This window comes from Jaculus jaculus, chromosome 20, assembly GCF_020740685.1.
Source record: "Jaculus jaculus isolate mJacJac1 chromosome 20, mJacJac1.mat.Y.cur, whole genome shotgun sequence".
NCBI classification, from domain to species: domain Eukaryota; kingdom Metazoa; phylum Chordata; class Mammalia; order Rodentia; family Dipodidae; genus Jaculus; species Jaculus jaculus.
The window spans coordinates 27,662,493-27,682,576 of record NC_059121.1 but is presented as its reverse complement, the minus strand read 5'-3'; the positions used below and the strand labels follow the sequence as shown (position 1 = coordinate 27,682,576).

Here is a 20,084-nt window from a genome sequence, read left to right as displayed (position 1 = left end):
ATATTTAACATCCTATTAAATAAATAACTTAGAAAGGAGTAGTAAAGGATGAATGCAGAATGCACAAGCAAACCATACTATTTGTGTTATCAGAACAGTTTCACACTGGCATGTTTATATCATTAAGTCTGATCCAATTCTCCACGATGCACCCCAAATCTCCTTTGGTGGTGACATGATGTGCCCCAAGTTCTTCCTAGTACATGCTTGCATGTCTTACTGCTCACAGAGTCACCAGGTTTGAATGAGCAATGAAAGTCTTTGATATGTGTCCGTATTCCATAAATAACTTTCTTGAACATCATTCAACAGATTGTTCCATGTCCATTAAGTTCTATCACAGGTTCAGAAACAAAGACTTACAAAAAAAAAAAAACAAAAACAAATCAGCCACAATGTCATTTGCATGGGAAAAACTTCCAACCCATTCCATTTGCCTGTATTTTGGTTATAAGGCAGGACACAGAGCTAATGAGAAGAACATTATATATCAGCAGTGAGTAATAAAATCTCCAAAGGCTTCCTTCCTTTCAAACGATCAGACCTCTGTGATATGTCTTCATGAAGAATGTCAACTATTCCTGGCCCAGGATCCTCTGGTTCTGTTGTTCCACCAACTCCCTCCCTTCCTCTAGGAGTGGACCACCATTGGGAGAAAGTGAGCTGAGGTGTTTTTCCTTCTTGTTTTCTGTCCTCTCCTGGGAGCTCCTTTTCCATTTAGTGCGACATACATCTGCCTGCCATTGTGTTGCCAGTTAAAGGATGCATAGGTGTTGTATCCATTTTCCTCTATCCTCTCTTTCAGCTTACAGTCATTGTTAAATTCTTTCTGCAAAGAAAAAACAGAATCTTTTATTCCTATGGTAATAGTGCTTGATTCCATATGACATAAACCATTTAAAGAACTACCGTCATGGGTCTTGTTTGGAGTTGCTTTTTACATAAGTTGAGCACTTCTTACACAATGTCAACACAAGAATAAAACTCCTGACCACAAAACAGAGTCTGTATTTGAAAGCACATGACTCATTTTGATGAGTCATTATGGCCACATTCAGGCCCCTTTAAACAGCTGGTGTGCTTTGAAAATGACAAGATTAAATGCCTAGCATGACCAAGAAGCAGGTCTTCCAGTGCCGGTGTTTGTGATGAGCCTGCCATAGAGGACAGTGCTGCAACCACCTCTTATGGGGATAACAGGTCCTGTGGGAAAAACAGAATTTACAAAAATGTGTGCTTATCTCACTTGTGAACTATCTAGTGTGATATCCACAAATTGGTAAGAAGGCAAGGCGGCACAGAAAGACAAGCACTATGATCTGAGAAATATCTCTTCCTCTATCTCAAATATTAATTTCTCCAAATTTACTAAATTATTTATAATTTTTTATAACTTCTAATTTAATGGATTGTTATGAACTCAAAGAATGATCTAAAATTTTTTGTTTATTTATATTTATTTATTTGAAAGTGACAAACAAAGAGGAGTATAGAAAGAGAAAGAGAGAGGGAGAGAAAGAGAGAGAGAGAGAGAGAGAGTGAAAATGGATGTGCCGGGGCCTCCAGCTGCTGCAAATGCACTCCACATGTATGCGCCACCTTGTGCACTTGGCTTACATGGGGCCTGCAGAATCAAGCCTCAAACCAGGGTCCTTAGGCTTCACAGGCAAGTGCTTAACCACTAAGCCATCTCTCCAGCCCTCAAAGAATGATTTAAAACTAGGATCTAGAGGTTTAGTGAGTCATGCCAAAGATGTTATGTGCATGGCAAAGGGGAATGTCTACAGTGCAGAACTCTAGTGACACTGGTCCTGGGATATTCCACTCTACAGCACCAGTGTGTTGTCTTGGTCCTAGGTGACCACATGGTCTGGGGAGTTTTGCTCAGTGAAACATTGGCTCGCATTTGCTTCTCAAATTCAAGGTCTTACTCTGTGGGTAGTGAGACTCAGTGGCTCCAGAGATCTCCCACTCCTTCATTACAGCTACAGGGGACAAGTGTGTAGCTTGCTCTTCCTGGCTCTTGCCTCTTCATCTAAACCATGAGTACTGAAGGCACATTTTGGTTGCAGCTTCTACTGGGTAATTTTTATCACCTCTGGTTTTTTGAATTTTGTACTAAAATTCAAATTCCTGAATATATACATATCCAGGTTTTTGTGGGGGTCAATCATAAGTTCATACATTATTAGAAGCATTACAAATTTGATGTTAATATAAACACCTTCTGCTTATGTTCTGGAATCAGTGAGTTCCAAGTGTTTCTTTTTCATAAAGTAGTACTAATGCAACTTTCAAAAGATGGTGAGATTGAAAGTCAGTAGAAAAGATAAATTACTTAAGGGAAGTATTTTAATAAAATAAAAAAATATGCATGAGAATGAAATTTAAATCCTTTCTACGGATATTGTTTCTTTTAATTCAGCTTTTTGTGTCTAAAACTATATGGTTTTCAAAGCTGTAAGGATTTTTACATCAATAGTTACATTTATTCAAAAGGGAATGCTGTTTAAAGAGTAAAGGAAAATTGAGGATGACAAATAATTTCAAACTTGATATGACACTGTGTAGAAATGTGAGGGTGGATGCTTATTTCTCCTTCCAAAATGAATTTACGCGGTAATATATCTTTTTATAATCTTGTGTGCATGTTGCATGTGGAAGCAGCACATGCTGGTAAGAGCACAACATCAGGAGTCCTCCTGAGAGACACTCCCACACATGCGAGGCTGGGGTTTCTCACCGGCCTGGGGCGTACCCCTAGGCTATACAAGCCAGCCATTGAGCCCCATGCATCTTCCTGCCTCTGCATCCTCATTGCTGGGCTTATAGGCACACTTCACTGTAACTTGCTTTCACGTGGGTGCTGAGGATCTGAACTCAGGTCCACATGCGTGTGAGACATTTGCTTAATGGTTCATCCCCTAGTCTGCAGAGTACTATTTTTAAATGTGAAGTGCTCTTGAATTAACCTTTTCATCTCAGATGTTTGTGATGTTTGGAACATAAACTCTAAATTCTGGGGCAATAGCCAAGCTGTTTACAAGAGGTAGGCAAAGCATCTTTGCTAATGTATAAGCCATCTAGGGTAATGCAAAGTGCCAGATCCGGTTTGTGGTAGATTATCAAGAGGTTTTTTATTCCCCCCACTAATCTGGGAAATTTCTTTGACCTCTAAAATATGCTCTAAGAGAACCCATTCTATCTAAGACAACTTTATAATTTAATCTATCATTCAAGAGAAAATTCAGAATACAACAGATGGTATTGCTCAGAGAATGACTAATGAAATTATCAGAAAGATGCACATTTCCCAGAAAGGAACAAAGGAAAGTATGCAAAAGAAAATAGATAAAGAACTGGCTTAATCAATCATTCTGGGTGTTTGCCTAATGGAGATTTTTCAGACAGGCTTTTGGAATCAATAGAAATTATGTGAAAAAAAGCAAAAATAGGAATTATAGAGTTATTCCCTGGAATACAGAATTGTATTAGGCATGTAGTCATGAATTTTGAAAGTATACCCTTTAGATACAAAATTGTTAGTCCAACTAACTTTTAACAGTACATTTAATTTGAGCAGTTTTTTTTTCACTTAAACAAGTCCTAACTTTCATTATCCCTAAGTCATAATTTTCATTATCCTTAGTAGTAAGGGAGAGTCATAAAAAGTGAACTCTGGTTAGAGAATAAGTTTCTGTCCAAAGTAGGCTAGAAGTACAAAGCATGTCTCTAGTAGGCAGAACTGTAAGGAGCATGGTTTGCCATCACACAGCTCTCTGGATTCTGGTTCTGGATGCTCTGTGTACAGTGGGAGGGTTCAAGTTCAAGAACATGATGGCCAGCAAACCTGCCCATGGCAGATGTCCGATGAGGGTCATGGACTAGAATAAACCCGAGGAAGCTTAATGAAGAGCATCCTAGCATCAAGTTTGAATGAAGAGACAGAATAAAGAAGTTCACAGATAAGAGTTGGGAGCTCAAGATGAGGCATCCATACAGGCCACAACTGTGTTTGGATGGAAGAAAAACTGTGGAATGAGGGAAACATATTGAGTACTTAACTCTTCACATGAGAATGAGTTATTTCTTTCTTGATGTTATTTTACTTTTACTTTTGTTTTGAGGTATGATCTCAATGTAGCCCAGGTTGAATTAGAACTCATTTGTAGCCAATAATGGCCCCCAAATCATGGTGATCCTCCTACCTCCTACCAAGTCCTGGGATAAAAGGTGTGCACCTGTCATTATTTTTAGAAAAGTAACTTTTTATCATTAAGATTTTTATTTTCTTGCATCTTAAGTTACACATTTTCTCCCTTAAACTAAAGTAGCATGACCTACCCTTGCCTTTGTATCAACTTTGGCTTTTGACTCTGGGTGTAGCAGTATTTCTTCAACAAATGTGCACCTGCTCATCTCATCCAGAAATTCTGCTACAGTGGATTAAGAAGGAACCTGGGCAAGTTTACAGAATTTTTAAGAGAGGAATTTTCACTCTGTTGTTTAGAATAGGCTTGAGCTCCTGGGCTCAAGTGATCCTTCCACCTTAGCCTCTTGAGATGAGAATGTAGGTGTATGCTGCTATGCCTGAGTTAAGATATTTTTAATGAAAACAAAAGTTAAAGAAAAATGCCTCTAAATAGAGCCATTAAAAAAATACACATCGCTCTTTTAGGCTAATTAGGGGAGTGGTGTGTAATGGAGGCATTTTACATAAAGTTCCCCTGATCCTCATACAGAGCATATACACTTACATGCTTGACTCTCCAGTTAAAAATAAACATAATCTGAATAAAATGCAAGGGCATACTATGTCAAGGCAACTGGTCCTCAGAGTGCAGTCACTGACAGGCAGCATCAACAACCCTGGAGGTCATGATAGAAATGCATATCCTATCTCAGTCTCAGAAACATACACTTTGAGGGCTGGAGAGATGGCTTAGTGGTTAAGTGCTTGCTTGGGAAGCCTAAGGACCCTGGTTCAAGGCTTGATTCCCCAGTACCCACATAAACCAGATGCACAAGGGGGTGCATGCATCTGGAGTTCGTTTGCAGTGGCTGGAGGCCCTGACGCACCCATTCTCTCTCTATCTGCCTATTTCCCTCTCTGCCTGTCACTCTGAAATAAATAAATAAAAATAAAAATAAATAAAATAAAAAAGAAACATACATTTTGGGCTCAGGTCCCACCATCATGTCATTTAGTAAGGCTTCCCATTGATTTAGATGCTACTCAAATTCAGAGCTGATCCCCAGGCTAGTCAAGGAATAAGTTCATTTACATATTAAAAGCCAAATGACCTTTTGCTGCTATGAAAAATGTAAAAAAAAAAATGACAGAAAATATGGCTAAGATAACAGCCATGTGCTACCATGCCTGGCTTTACACTTCTCCCTTATGCTTCTTTGAAATGCCAGACTATATGGCACATATTAGATGGCCACATAATTGATTGACCTATTGACCTTTTAAAAGCTTAAGTAGCACAAATCATTACACTGTTTATAATTTAGTTTATTAAATTCCATTTTTACTTCTAAAAGCACTGTAGTTTTATATGAGTGAAGAAAATTTATCTAAATGAATTTGAACTGAGCTTACAAAGGTGATTTTCAAAGTACTTAGCATTCATTATTGAATACTGATATAGTTCTACTGAAAGCACTGATTATTCAATCAGCTCCTGAAGGATCCTACTGAGAGAAATACTAGTTATATATATATAATATCCAGCATGATTTCAATGAATGACTATGGTGAAGAGAAGTAAAATTCCAGAGTTCATCAAATAAGTTAGAAAACGATGAAGTTCTTGACTGGGTCTCCATTTTAACAAAATAGAAAACTCTGAGCTCTTGTTTTATCTTTAGCTATACCAAACATAAAGAGAGTATATCATTTTTGACCCCATTCACGTCTTTGTTTTAGATGGTTCTTCTCCAAGTTGTCTGAAGCTTTTATGCCAGACTAACCAGATGCTTCAATGACAATCTGACTGGTTGGTGTTTCTGAACAATCTCAGTAAGAACCTATGTGGTAGACTATGGATGGATGACCAAGAAGATGATAGAGTTGGACAAAGTGTTTTTCTAGGCCTTGAGACATCTGTGACCAGCCTTCTGTGACTTTATTAACTAGCAATCAAATGATAACAAAGTCACTCAATATCTGGAGGAAATATTCCAAACTCCTGGCAATGACTTAGTGAAGTGAATTTTAAAAACAAAAGTAGACTACTTACTGAGCCATAGAGTTTCCCCTTCTTGTTCATGGCTAAGTAATAGTTGCTGTTAATGGCTTTGACAGCAACGACTCCAATTTCCACTGATGTTATTTCCAGGATACCTACAATGCATAATAAAAAAATAACTATAAAGAGTCATATAGATTTAATAGAAAGAAGGTAAAGACAGAAGAAATGACAGCATATTTTTGTGGTTCTCAAAACAAAATAAATAAGAAAATTGAGGGAAAATACCCAACACAATCTGATTCAGTATGTTGAAAAACCCAGGAACTAAAAGAAACAAGTAGTAAGGCTTTAAAAGGATTCCCTCCCATTTTACTCTGAGCATATACAGGGAAATATTGTTTTAATTAAAATGCTTCCTTTGCTAACTCTGCATTTTCAGCCCTATAAATACTGAAACAACTCTACTCATCTTAGCCTCGATTTCACAAAATCTTATCAGAACCCACATCTGTACTGTGGTATTAAATTAAATCCACAGCATATGTCAATGATATGTCAGGTTTACCTCGATCCGTAAAAACAACGATAAACTATTTTTTCTTTGTAGCACACTTAGATAAACGAAATCTTTTGGCCATAGTTAGCTGATAAACTCATTTTTGGCCCATGTGCTGACATTGGAGAGTCAGAGACTAAGCTCAACACCCACACTGTCTTTATAGTGACATATTTGATGCTGGGAAATGTTTTTCTCTAGAGGAAGGGAATTACGGGAGAATTACTGACAACACTATTTTCTCTGATATAAAAGTTTACACTGATGCCTACGAAGATAATATTCTTTGAAACAGTTATAGGAAAAGCATGTGGTATTGGTATGAGTACTGCTCTTTGGAAGGTTTTCTTGGGGTAGAGAAGTAGCAGTGTGATGGGAATGTGTCCACTGGAGCCAGAGTGTCTGGTCTTGACTCTAGTCTCAGTATTTATTGGTGAATAACCACCAAAGCTACCCAACTTCCCCCAAGTCTCAGTGTCATTTGTAAAATGAGCAAAATGGTATTTCTCTCATATTCTTGTTAATATTGATGAGGAAGCATACACAAGACAGGACCTTTCTGGAGTTTGTACTTAATAATTATAGGCAAATTTCCCCCTATAGTTCTGGATTTCAGACCATCTTCAACAGGCAGTTAACTTTGAGTTAGCCATGAGACCTGTATCATCTATATCAACTATCATGAGAAACACAAATGCTGTCTACATCCACAAATAATGACCTCATACTTTTCCCACAAGGATACAGTGACTTTGATTCAAGGCATTCATCGCTTATTTCCACATCTTCCTTTACACGTGGTCTCATTGAAAGCTAAGAGAAATACCAGAGTTCTTCTATAGAAATACTGGCACAAACTAAGACATATTTGGAGACCACATGCCATTCTGACCATGCAACCTGTCGAAGTGTCTGAAAATATGTGTCTTTACAAATAGAGCACCTCAAGTTTGTGGTAAACCCAAACCAAAGGAAGATTGTAAAGGGTAATAGGAACAGTATTTATATTTATATTAGTTCTTTCCTTTATGTTGGCTATTGACTTTGAAGCAAACACATGCATGCATGTGAGTGTACGCATGAGCGTGTATGTATGTGTGTGTGTGTGTGTGGGCACACAGACATTTATGAGAGTATTTTTTCAAAGCACTTTCTTGTAGTATATTTCCTTAATTCTCACAATGGCTCTCTAAGCAGGTATTGTTATTCTCATTTCTGATTACAGATTGAAAATGGAAATAGGAAGATGACTCAGTGGTTAAAGGAATTTGCTTGCAAAGCCTCCTGGCTGGAGATTGATTCACAGGCACACACATTAAAGCCAGATGTACAAAGTGGTACATGCTTCTAGAGTTTGTTTGCAGTAGCAAAAGGCTTTGGTATATCCATTTTCTCAAACTATCTTGAAAATAAATACATATATTTAAATAAAGGAAGATACAAGTTACATAACTCACAGGTAGTAAGGTGAATAATGATAGACTCAAATCTCAGGCTATGAGATTATCTTACACCTCTTATTATGTTCTTTCACTATAACATCCTTCCTCTCTTTCTGTTCTTATAAGGGAGTTTTATTGGGGAATCATTTAACAACATGCTCATCAAATCCTCTTTTTAAATGACTTAATGTGCTACTTCTCTCAAGGATGTTGGTATAACACACAGGAAAATATCTGAGCCTCAGAGAATATATATGTATATACTTTCTCACAGAAGAAACCAAACAGGTCAGGAGATAGAATTATGGCAAGAAAAATACTTAGGCTGTTGTACCTGTTCAAAAAGCAGTAAATTTCAAGGTATTCTCTGTGCATGCTCCTGAAACTGAATACTATTAGAATATAAAGGAATGAGAAATGCATCAATATTTTTGAATGAGAAGCAGTGGTGCAAAACTATAGTAACAAGATTAAATGGACAACAGGAAAAAATATGATATAGGCTTGGGACATAGTTCAGTGATACTTAGAGAACTTGCCTCAAATGTACAAAACCCTGGGTTCGTATGGCAGTACAGGAAAAATAGACATAGACATAATTACAGCCTTGCCTGACCATTTCTGGTGCTTTCCTAGATAAGACATATCATTCCCTTTCCATGTTTACCTCAAATAGAAACTCAGTATGCAAAGGATCAGATGAGATTGGTTGGTTCTGGGTGTAGATGCTTCAAAAGATCAACCTTTTTTTTCCCATTCTACAGCTTATCATGTTGGCTTACTGATTTTTAAACATTTAGAATTGAGACACCAAATTACACATGGTCATGGGTCATTGTGTGATATTCTAACACATGTCCAACGTTTAGGGCTCACACCAGAACAAACATGTACCTCTTCAAAACAGGTTCACATCCCATCAGATGAGAAATTGAAAAGACTTATATGATTTAATAGCATTTTGAATTCCAAAAGAAATTAATCTTTGGGTGCAGAACAAATATGTAAGTTATAATTTGGTGTCTTAGTGTGTCATGGACAATGACACATTATTATGAACATCTGTGAACATTTCTGAGGAAACTGCCCTACTGAATACCTCAAGTATTCATATGAAACTTCTTTACTTTTTTTCTGTTTCTCAATGAGGATTATCACATTTTCCTATAAAATTTTTTTGGAAATGAACTCCAGAATTTTTTGACAGTCACACACAAAACACACCTAAAAGAACTTCTTGGAGGAAAGTGAGAATGGCACATGGGCAGAAATCTGGGTTTCTTGAAGCTTATAGACTCTGTTTACAATTATCTGAAAATCAAAAACTATTAAGAAGCAGTGATAAAAACTGGATCTGAGGCCCACTCCAGGAGGGAATTCATGCCTCATATTGAAAACCTAGTCAAAATCTTATGGCTTAGAATGTCATAGAATTGAAAGGGAAATCTACTGCTATGATTTGGCTAAATGAATTTGTTGTGCCTATCAAATTGCCCTCTAAATATTCATATTTATGCACATAGGTTAGTGTTGTTTTCACCTTTAGCCAGAAAAGCTCCTTTTTGCAGATATGATAAAAAATGAATTCCTGTTTCCTTTCCTAGAAAAATAGAATGTAGATATATATTCTAAGAAATGAGTACATTAATTTGGCCAAAGTGTATTATGCACCAGAATGCAGGGATCTTATTAGGTGATACTACTAAGGCTACAAAAACAAATAATACATAGGCTTCAATTTGAAGTATGTTTTTAAAGCTGGATAAGATAAGAGCATTGAAAATTAATTGTAAAGCAAAAGCAAAAAGTAGTATTCTGTAAGAGATGGCTTTAGGGAGTAAGAAAGTTCCCCTACAGAGGATAGCTAGAGGTAGAAATGAGCCTCTTGGGAGTATGGTTTTAACAGGGAGAGACTGGGGAAACGAGGGGACAATTCTGAAGAATAAAAGCACGTGATGCGTGAAGAGGAGAAAGAGCTCAGGGTGGGCTTGAGCCACAGGTTGCCTCCTTACTCCAACCAGCGTTCTGAGGTTTCAGTACTAGTGGCACTCCTTTGTGAGGTCTCACCTTCACGAACTACGGTGAAACTTGGAAGCAGCTCAGTAAATATCAGAGTATAAAGAAATTTGTGATCACCCACCTCTACTGTTCTTGCTTAATCATTTAATTCAAAATAGCCTCTAATACTAGGTAGTTTGTCTTATTCCATGTGCTAAAATGCATCATGCTTAGTATAAGTAAGCTAAAAGAAAAATTCTAGCCTTTCCAAGCTAAATCTCTGTCTTTTTCCTGAATTGCAATCCAAACTGATCTGTTTAATGCTAGCAGGGAAGGCTGGTCGAGCATCCACAGTGTGCTCACCTTTGTACCACATATGCTGTGGCTTAAACGGCCACATTCACTAGTGGGAAACACGGTAGCTTCATTTTGAGTCTCATCTCCTTAGTTACACATCTTCCTTAAAAATCTTAATGAAATTTGCTGAAAAATGGACGGATTTGAAAAAAAAAAACATCCTAAATGAAATGACTCAAATGCAGAAAGACCAAAACCACATGCACTCTCTGATATATGGTTTTTACCTTGCAAGTATGAGTATACGGGCAGAAAAATGGATAAAACCTACAAAGATAAGCATAATCAAAAGTGAATATAAGGGCTGGACAGATGGCTTAGTGGTTGAGCGCTTGCCTGTGAAGTCTAAGGACCCCAGTTCGAGGTTTGATTCTCTAGGACCCATGTTAGCCAGATGCACAAGGGGGCACACACGTCTGGAGTTCGTTTGCAGTGGCTGGAAGCCCTGGCACGCCCATTCTCTCTCTCTCTCTCTCTCTCTCTCTCTCTCTCTCTATCTATCTAAAAAGTGAATATAAAGAGATGAACTAGAAGAGAGGTGAAGGAAGAGAAAAGGGTCTCATGTGACATGTAAACAAGGAAATACAGGGGAAAGAGAATTTGGGGGAAAGAGTGGGGGATGAGAATTAACAAAAACAAATTGTATTTGAAAATGCCAAATTAAAAATAGTCATAATAACCAGAAATCTTCATTTTTATTAAAATAGTTTAAAATTTAGTTTATAGTTCAGAATATATGCTTAATGTATATTGATTGCAAAAAAACATATTGAATGAAAAACATGATCTAATGATCATTTGAAAGTCCTTTATGTTTTCTATATACAATGTAACTATTTGTTTAAGGAGTTTTGAGCACCATGCAAAAAGGCTATTTATGGTGTTAGGTACTTGATTAAAAAGTGATTAAAAAAAGAAATAACATCTTTGAGGCTAAAAGCATTTAAAGACAACAGAGAGCACAGAAAGAAGACTCTGTGAATGTGACCCTCGTGTGTCACATGCCTTTGTCTCTCACTCACATATAAAATAATTTTCACAAAATATGCCAGAGTTAAGCATTATGCTCTTTGAATGCTGACCATGAGGCTTAGAGAAATTATGGGAATTGTTGGACATATATCCCACGCCTTTAATCCCAGCACTCAGAAGGCAGAGGTAGGAGGATTGCCATGAGTTCGAGGCCCACCCTGAGGCTATGTAGTTAATTCCAGGTCAGCCTGGGCCAGAGTGAGACCCTACCTTGGAAAACCAAAAAAATAAACAACAACAACAACAACAACAACAACAACAAAAATCACAGGTTTTTGGAGATATTCTCTCAAAACACAGGTTACAAGCCTTTTGTGTAGAAACAGTATATTTTTTGATAGCTTCTCATTTGTGTATCAAAAAGTAGACATCTATAAAATGTGATGATTAGAATTGTGGTGGGAGGGGATAAAGGTATGTATTTAATGCTTATGATAAAACAATTATATTTTGCTATGTTTTAAAACCATAAAATCAGATATTTTGCAAATAATCTAAGGTGATATAACTTTATAAACATTGATTCTGGAAACATTATATAAGAATTAATATCTAGGCCTATAGTTAGTTCGTTATATCAGTGAGCTTATTGAAAACATGATTCTAGTCAGGATTTCTCTTCTAGGCCTCTGCAATCATACATGAAAACTAATATTAATATCTAAAAAATTTACATCACCTTAGCCAGGAATATTGTAACTTACAGTATTTTCACCTTTCCTTGAATGTGGGAAACAGCTGAACATCATGAAGTCTGGAAGCATTATGGGAGCTGTGAGCTCACATGTAGTCCAAAGGATCTTCCTGAGTACTGACTGGGCTGAGGGACACCCGACCTTCAGCCGGGTTTCCGCAGGCCTGGGGCCTTGTCTCTTCCCCACAGTGTCCCTTCAAGGACCCTGCTGAGTGTTTGCTTACTAAACAGTGCTGACACACTTCAGGATGTGCATGCTCCCAACTCCTCTTGGACATTTTTATTGATTTTTTTGCCCCTTTGGTAATTTTCTGCTTCCACATAGTCTCTGATCTCCTTGGTCTTTCTGTTTTACAACCCTAACTGTAGGAGTTTATATATATATATATATACACACACACACACATATATATATATATATATATTTTTTTTTTCAGATGAGATTTCACTCTGTTCCATAAAGCTCATGGGTTGGAAAAACATAGTTCTCAAATTTATATCTTAATGGTATTTGGAAGTGTCCCTTGGTACTTCGGCTTAGATGAAGTCACTAGGATGAGGCTTCTATGATGGCATTAGTTGCTTCATAAAATTAGAGATCTGAACTATGTTTGTTCTATGTTATCATGTGATGCCCTCTTCCATGCTGACATTGTAGGAAAGGAAAGTCCTACCAGGTAACCACACCTTGATATCAGACTTTCCAGCCTTCAGGACTATGAGCAAAATAAACTGCCATTTGTTATATATGATGCAGTTCTGTATATTTTGTTAAAGCAACAGAAGAAAGGATTATGGGGACTGGAGGTAAATCCAATATAACTCCTGAAGCCTAGTTTTTGTTTGCATGTTGACACTAACTGCCTATAGGTCCAAGCGCTGCATGGAGTCTCATGACATGGGCATTGAGTATGTATTTACTCTCAGCTGAACCTCATGGAGGCAAGTTATGTAGTTGACATCAGTGTGATTCTCAAACTTAAGCCTGCCTCAGAACCATCTGGAAGACTTGTTTAAACGCAGTTTGGTAGGATTTTTGATCTAGTAGATCCAGAGTGGGGCCATGGAATTAGAATTTCTAGTCTGTTGATTTCTAGGCACTGCTGACTCCTCTGGCACCAGGGCCACCCACAGCTTCACATGCTACAACTTGGGCCGGGAACAGCTCTGACGGAAAAAAGCACCGGAAGCAACATGTGCAGACAGACAGAACCACAAACAGGAAAAGATGCAAACATGACAGCAATGTGACACCCAAGGAGGGTTTTCTTTTCTGTTTAACAGGTGTGGGATTCTTGCCATCTGGATAGCTGTCATAATGTAGACTTGAGACTTGTATACAAATACATACATTACTGCCTTTGGCCAGGATTTTAAAGGCATAGTATGACTATTATCAGAAAGTATTTCTTCTTAATATGACTGTAGAAACATGGGTGAAAACGTGAGACACATTTACTTTTGAAGACAATCTCAAGTGGCTAATTATATTGACAATCTATGGATTAAATGACTAAATGTGCCTATTAAAGCTATGTTCATGGCCATGGAATTACCATAAAGCAATATGGATTCATTTTTTGCCTCGTCTCTTAACCCAGAGATGTAGGTAAACACTTTTCCTAGAATTATCTCATCTTGAATAGATGGATATCACCATGAGGTAGTGGTTACTCTAAGACTTGTCTACCTGGTACTATTAAAGACTTAGGCTGCCTTTGTAGCAAAATGCAGTAGAGCTGTTATATCGATCTGTAACCGTTATTACATATAGTCTTAACATTTACCTAGAATTATAGAGAGAAGTGAAAATCTTTACCAGCTCCTCATAAGATATATATCTAGTGATAGTGTGTATGTGTGTGTGTGCATGTGTATATGTGTGGCATGGTGTGTGTGTGTGTGTATTTGGTGTGTGTGTGTTTTATGATTGAATTGCTCTACAATGCCATTAAAGACCATCCTCTCACTTCATTTTTATTACAAAATGACATGTCACTACATGTCTTTTTTTCTTTTTATTTATTTATTTGAGAGAGAGAGAGAGGGAGGGAGGGAGGGAGAGAGGGAGAGAGGATGGGTGCCCCATGGTATCCATCCACTGCAAACCAACTCCAGATGCATGTGCTCCCTTGTGCAACTGACTTATGTGGGTCCTGGGGAATTGAATCAGGGTCCTTTCACTTTACAGGGAAGTGCCTTAACTGCTAAGTCATCTCTCCAGCCCACTACAGGTCTTTTAAATTAATCATTAGTCACAAATATTTTCACATGCTTACATAATATATCGTTTTTTACATTAACCAGGTATTTTCTTTCTAATTTCATTTCCTTCACTAGTTGAGACTTAAAAATGTATTAGCACCATTATTTATTACTGGTATGATATTACTATGTCTTCATGCAGTACCTTTTGTACTTTTCTAAAGCTTTATAAAATGATTATTTTGCATTTTCCCTATTAGATAAATAAGCTTTCAAGTTAGAAATCCTGATTTCTGGTCAGGGAATCCCAGCCACATTCCATGCCTGGCCATATCCCCTATTATCATACCTCCTTTATTTCATATTGGGAAAAGACCCTGAGGAATCCATATGTAGCTTACAGCTCTTTGTGGAAGCCTGGAAGGAAGCAAAGTCTGGCAATTCTACACAGGAAGACTTACTACACACCAAGCCATGTGAATGTATGGTACTATCACTGCAATAATTTTGCTTCCAGAAAAGTCTAAAAGAAATAGACCAGTGTCTTTCTGAGAAAAGCTGAGAGTATTTAAAGCTTAAGAAAAGGCCATGATTTAGCAAATTGAGAATAAGAGAAGAGCTTGAAGAAATGTAGAGAATGTCTGCTTCATATCTCTTAGCTTCTGTAAGAGATGACATGGGGAAATCCGGAGAGATTGAAGGGCTTATCCAAGCACCTTTAGGAAGGTCACTTAGAACCTGAAATAAATACTCAATCCATGATCATTATGAGGCTCCTGTAAACATTTATAAACTGTTGGCAGCCAGGTGAAGATTTTATATCTACTTAATGTTTTATAGACAAATTTATCTTCTTCATTATACAGAAACAATTCTATTGTTTATTTGAGTCTGGCCATTGCTTTTTATTTATAAAGGGAGGAAAGAAATAAAGTTAACACATAGAGTTAGTGGAATTACTACATGGTGTATTTCAGTAAATGAACACGCACACACACACACACACACATGTTTACCCTAGATGTAATGCTATAAAATGTCTACAACATTTACTAAAGTTTTCATAAATTTATTTAATGAAACTAATTATAATATGAGATTTGTCTCAATTAAATCAAAAGCAAAAGTCATGGAGACATTTTGGTGTTGGGGTTTTCACATGACAGAGTCATCTTCCTTGTGTTGTTGCATGGTGATAATTTCACTAAGCATGAATGACCCTAATTGATAACTTCCTGTGAAACAAGTTTGAGGGGTTCAAAGTCATAGCTCACTTTGAGCACATACATATGTTGTGCATTTGAAGAGCTGCAACACATTATAGAATAATGTATAATTATCCTCAAAACTCTTCCTATGGTTACTTAAAGTGAATACAAATATAATAACACTTGCTAAGAAATATATGAATTTCCATTATACACAAAGATAACTTTTCTATTTATACATACTTTACAAACCAACATTGATTCATTTGTCATCTATAATCATTTGCTATATTTTGGTTATTTGTGATGTTGGCTTCTGTATTAAAGAGGATGTTGAATCCAGGTACCCAGGAAGGTCATGGCTCTGGCTTGAAGACTGCCAAGTATCGGCAAGTCAGAATCAAGACAGATGTGACAGAATGGATGCTTTATCCTCACAGTCCAAGAAATGCCCTGTAGTTGCATAGCACACAACCAGCTAAGGAATCAGGGCTCTCAGGTTGAATGCAAGCCAGGACAGCATCCCACAATTGTTTCTAATAAGCACTAAATATACAGTATTTTGCAGAGTATGTTCATAAAATTCATGTTGAGTGTTTTATTGCTATAATATCTTGAGATGGTGTAAAGACAAACATAGCAATATCAGGATTCAGTCATTCTTACACACTGTGAGGAAGTTGGTATCAGGCTAGAAAAGTTACAAAGAAGACAGCCACATGGGAGAAATGAAGATCACTTCTTTGTGATGAGAAGCAACTAAAAGGAATGGGTAGCTGAGCCTAGCGTATGTGTCTTATTTTTGTAACTATATTTGGGAATGGATGTTAGATAAGATTTTTCAAATGCCCAATGAACACTTTTTTCATGAAAGTCTTTAAATCTTATGTCAACAAACTGTGAAGAAATCCCTAGACAGGGTGATTTCTACCTTACATGTTATGAATTAATTGTGGTGGAAAAGGAAGAGAAATTATCTTATTATCACATCTTTTATCTAAAAGCCAATGGTTAAATTGTATTAAAATAGTATGCTTTTCAGACGTTGAACTTCATTTTTAAAGAAAACATGTTCTAACCAATAAAAATGAAAACTGATGTGTAGAGGAATATTTTATGTACATGTGAGTTACAAATAATCAACAGGAATATTTAGGGGGGTTAAACATGCAGAAGGAAATAAGCAGAGAAAAATACATGCTTGTAGATCTTGGCGATACACACACACATACACAAAATTATCATTTTTTATCTTTAAAAATGTTGAAGAAATACAGACATACACACTCATCTTGGTGCAAGTCTTAAAAAAATTTATAAATAACATGTGTTAAAATGTCAGCATTTAAGAGTGTTTAGATTTAGTATTTAGATAGCAGCTACTGTGCATTTCAGTTCTCATACAAGGAAGATATTTTTGGAATCCAGATTATAAGATAAAGGAGATACAAAGGAAACCAAAATATAATAGGAGAGAATAAAGAAAGAAATAGAATTACTGGACTGAGTGAACTGACTTAATTTTGAATATGTGTATCATTTAAATATATAAAGAGATACCATGGCAATTATAAAGGTTTAGTTTTATTTAATTCAAAATTTCTTCAAAAAATGAAATAATGATATGCAGATTAAAATAACCTTAAATTTCTTCCTGGATTGAGCTCAGCAAATATTGGGTGGGAAGTATAGCTCAGTAGTTGAGTACTTTCTCTTACATGCATATGGTGCTCGGTTCAATAACTATCTCATGAACACACACACACACACACACACACACACACACACACATACACCCATAATATTGTACCTTGAGGAAATGTTTCTTTTATATTTATTTATTAAAACCTGAAATTATTTACAATCAAAGGACTTTTAAAATATAAATCAATGTACACAATAAATTGTAAATTGCAATAAAGAATCATACTGACTTGCTTGATCTTGATTTATTATAAATATATGATCATTAATATTTTGATGAATAGATTTTTGCTGTTTTTCCTGGGTGGGGCAAAACAGAATCTGGAAAAGACCAGATCACTTTAAAAATAACTTGTCAAACCGCTGTCAAGATGACAATTTATAGGTTAAAGAAGCAAGTGTAAATAACTATAAAGAAAAAGTGAGCAGCAAACAACTGCGTCATACTGTTCAACTTCATTACAATTATTTCTACTTTGGTGTTCTAGATGAAAAACCACCTGCTTTTTCCTGTTCATAACACAATTTAAATCAGAACAGCTACTCTTCATGTCAGTAGGGATGATTCTAGGAAAAGATTCAAAGTAAATTTTTGTTTATTTATTTTAGGAAAGGATCTTACAGATCATATTTAATTGAATGTCAAGTAGCATTCTCATTTAGTTTTGTTATTTTTTTATATTTTAGTTATTTATTTATCAACTTATTTATTTATTTTTGTTAAGTTGTGGTCTCACTATTAGCCCAGGGTGACCTGAAACTCATTCTATAGTCCCAGGCTGGACTCAAATCCACAGCAATCTGCCTACCTCTGCCTCCAGAGTGCTGGGATTAATGTCATACACCACAAAACCAGCTTAAATTTAATTTTTGAAAGGACGTATGTCTTCATATTTTGTGACATATTCAAGTTTAGAACACATTATGTGGCATTCATTTCCTAACCAGTCTTAGCCAATAGCTATAGATGGACAATAGACACATTAATATTTGTTTTAGGCCAAAAAAAGAGCTTTGAACAATTTCAAGTAGAAGCTAGCCCATACAAAAATAATAAAAATTGGAAGTATCCTTTAAAAAATTGGGAAATTTAAACTACGACAGATCATAGAAATACCAAAAATAGAATTAAATTAATCATTTTTTATTTATGGTTAGGTTATAAGTACTGTATAGCTAAACTTGTTTCTTTTTAAAAAATATTTTTACATATTTATTTGAGAGAGATAAAGACATAGAAAGAAAGAAGAGTGAGAAAATGGGTATGCCAGGGCCTCCTGCCACTGCAAATGAACTCCAGACATATACACTACTTTGCGCATCTGGCAAGTCTCTTTAACCACTGAGCCTTTTCTCTATCCCCAAACTTGTTTCTTTAGTCATAGACACAAAAGCTAGGTAATTTCCACCATGTATAGTATACATATTTCAATTTGCTTCAAAACTAATCTTTGATCACCCAGTGGAAGTAAGAAGTATATTGAAGAAGAGGGAAACACATTTGGCTGGAGTAGGACGAGATTCAACTTGATTTTAATGCACGGAAAGGAGGGCAGTTTAATTTCTTCCTATGAATGTAATCTTTCACTCTTACTGATGCTATTCTCCCAGGCATGACTCATAGCAGGTGCCTAAATACAGCCATGGGACAAAGGAATTAAGAACTCATGTGCAAAGTATCCATTAGAAACTTATCAAAGTTATTTTCCCCTAGAAAGAAAAAAGGAGATAGAGGAGCTGAGTGTTCTTGTGTCTGTCTTCCGTGGTTCAGTTCTGAAGTTCAGAGGGGTTACTGTAGAAACGGAAGGAAGCTACTCTCCACTAACAAGTTTTCCTTCTCTAAAGACCTGTAACTCTACTAATGGTAATCAGTGGGGAGGTAAGAGAAGTCTGACAGGTTCTTAGCAGCACAGATCATTCTGCAGAGATGATGCCCTAACTCTCTGCCTACCCGATTTGTCTTCCATCCTCTGCAGAGTCAGTAACCTAGAGACCAAATAAATCCCCACATGATTTTATGCATGTGTATTTCCATGCAAAGCAGCAAGTTGGTGGTGCCCTGAAGGGCCTTATACCCTATGAAAATCCCACTGACAATATTTTAGTGCATACAAAATCCATTTGCAGAGCAAACAAAGGCTACTGTGAATTGCATGTTCTAAAAAAAACAAAGAATAAAACAGTCTCAAAGCCTACACTAAAATTGTTGTGCTCAATATTTTCTTACTAAATCTATGTGTTGTACTCACAAAAGCCAAGGACCACTTTGTTTCCTTTTCTGATACAAGTGTGCAGTCATTGGAACCTTTTGAAGTATATTTTCTAAACCATCTCAACACAAAGTTTGGTATCTTAGCCCTCATTCTGGATTTTCTTTTCTCCTCCTCTTCTCTTTTTCCTTCTTCTTTTTTTGTCTGCCGTGGAAATGGTCAGGGATGTGAAGGTAATAAGATCTGCTGCAAACATCCAAATATAAACAGTTCATTGTTGACTCTAAAACCCTGATGAGTGTTTTTATCTTGAGTGCTTAACAGCTTTCTGACATGGCGGCAGATCCTATCTTGATTCTTCCAGTCAACAAACAGCTTTGTCATCCCTCTTTGCCTTGACAGCCATTCACCCAATGTCTCTAATGCTAAAGAGGACGGCCAACCATCTTTCCTTTAGGCACAGACTTAAAGACACTAGGAA

General features: G+C 36.5%; 1 protein-coding gene across 1 annotated transcript in view; it reads right to left on the bottom strand.

Moving 5' to 3' along the window:
- Positions 1 to 395: 395 nt before the first annotated feature.
- The window catches only part of Fgf10 (fibroblast growth factor 10), an 82,687-nt gene continuing 62,998 nt past the window's right edge, over positions 396 to 20,084 (bottom strand). Inside the window, exons 2-3 of the mRNA XM_004664953.2 lie at positions 6,246 to 6,349; positions 396 to 829 (exon numbers count right to left, since the gene is read on the bottom strand). Of these exons, the coding sequence (XP_004665010.1) occupies positions 632 to 829; positions 6,246 to 6,349 (302 nt within the window). The 3' untranslated portion in view covers positions 396 to 631. The remainder of the gene's footprint in view (positions 830 to 6,245; positions 6,350 to 20,084) is intronic.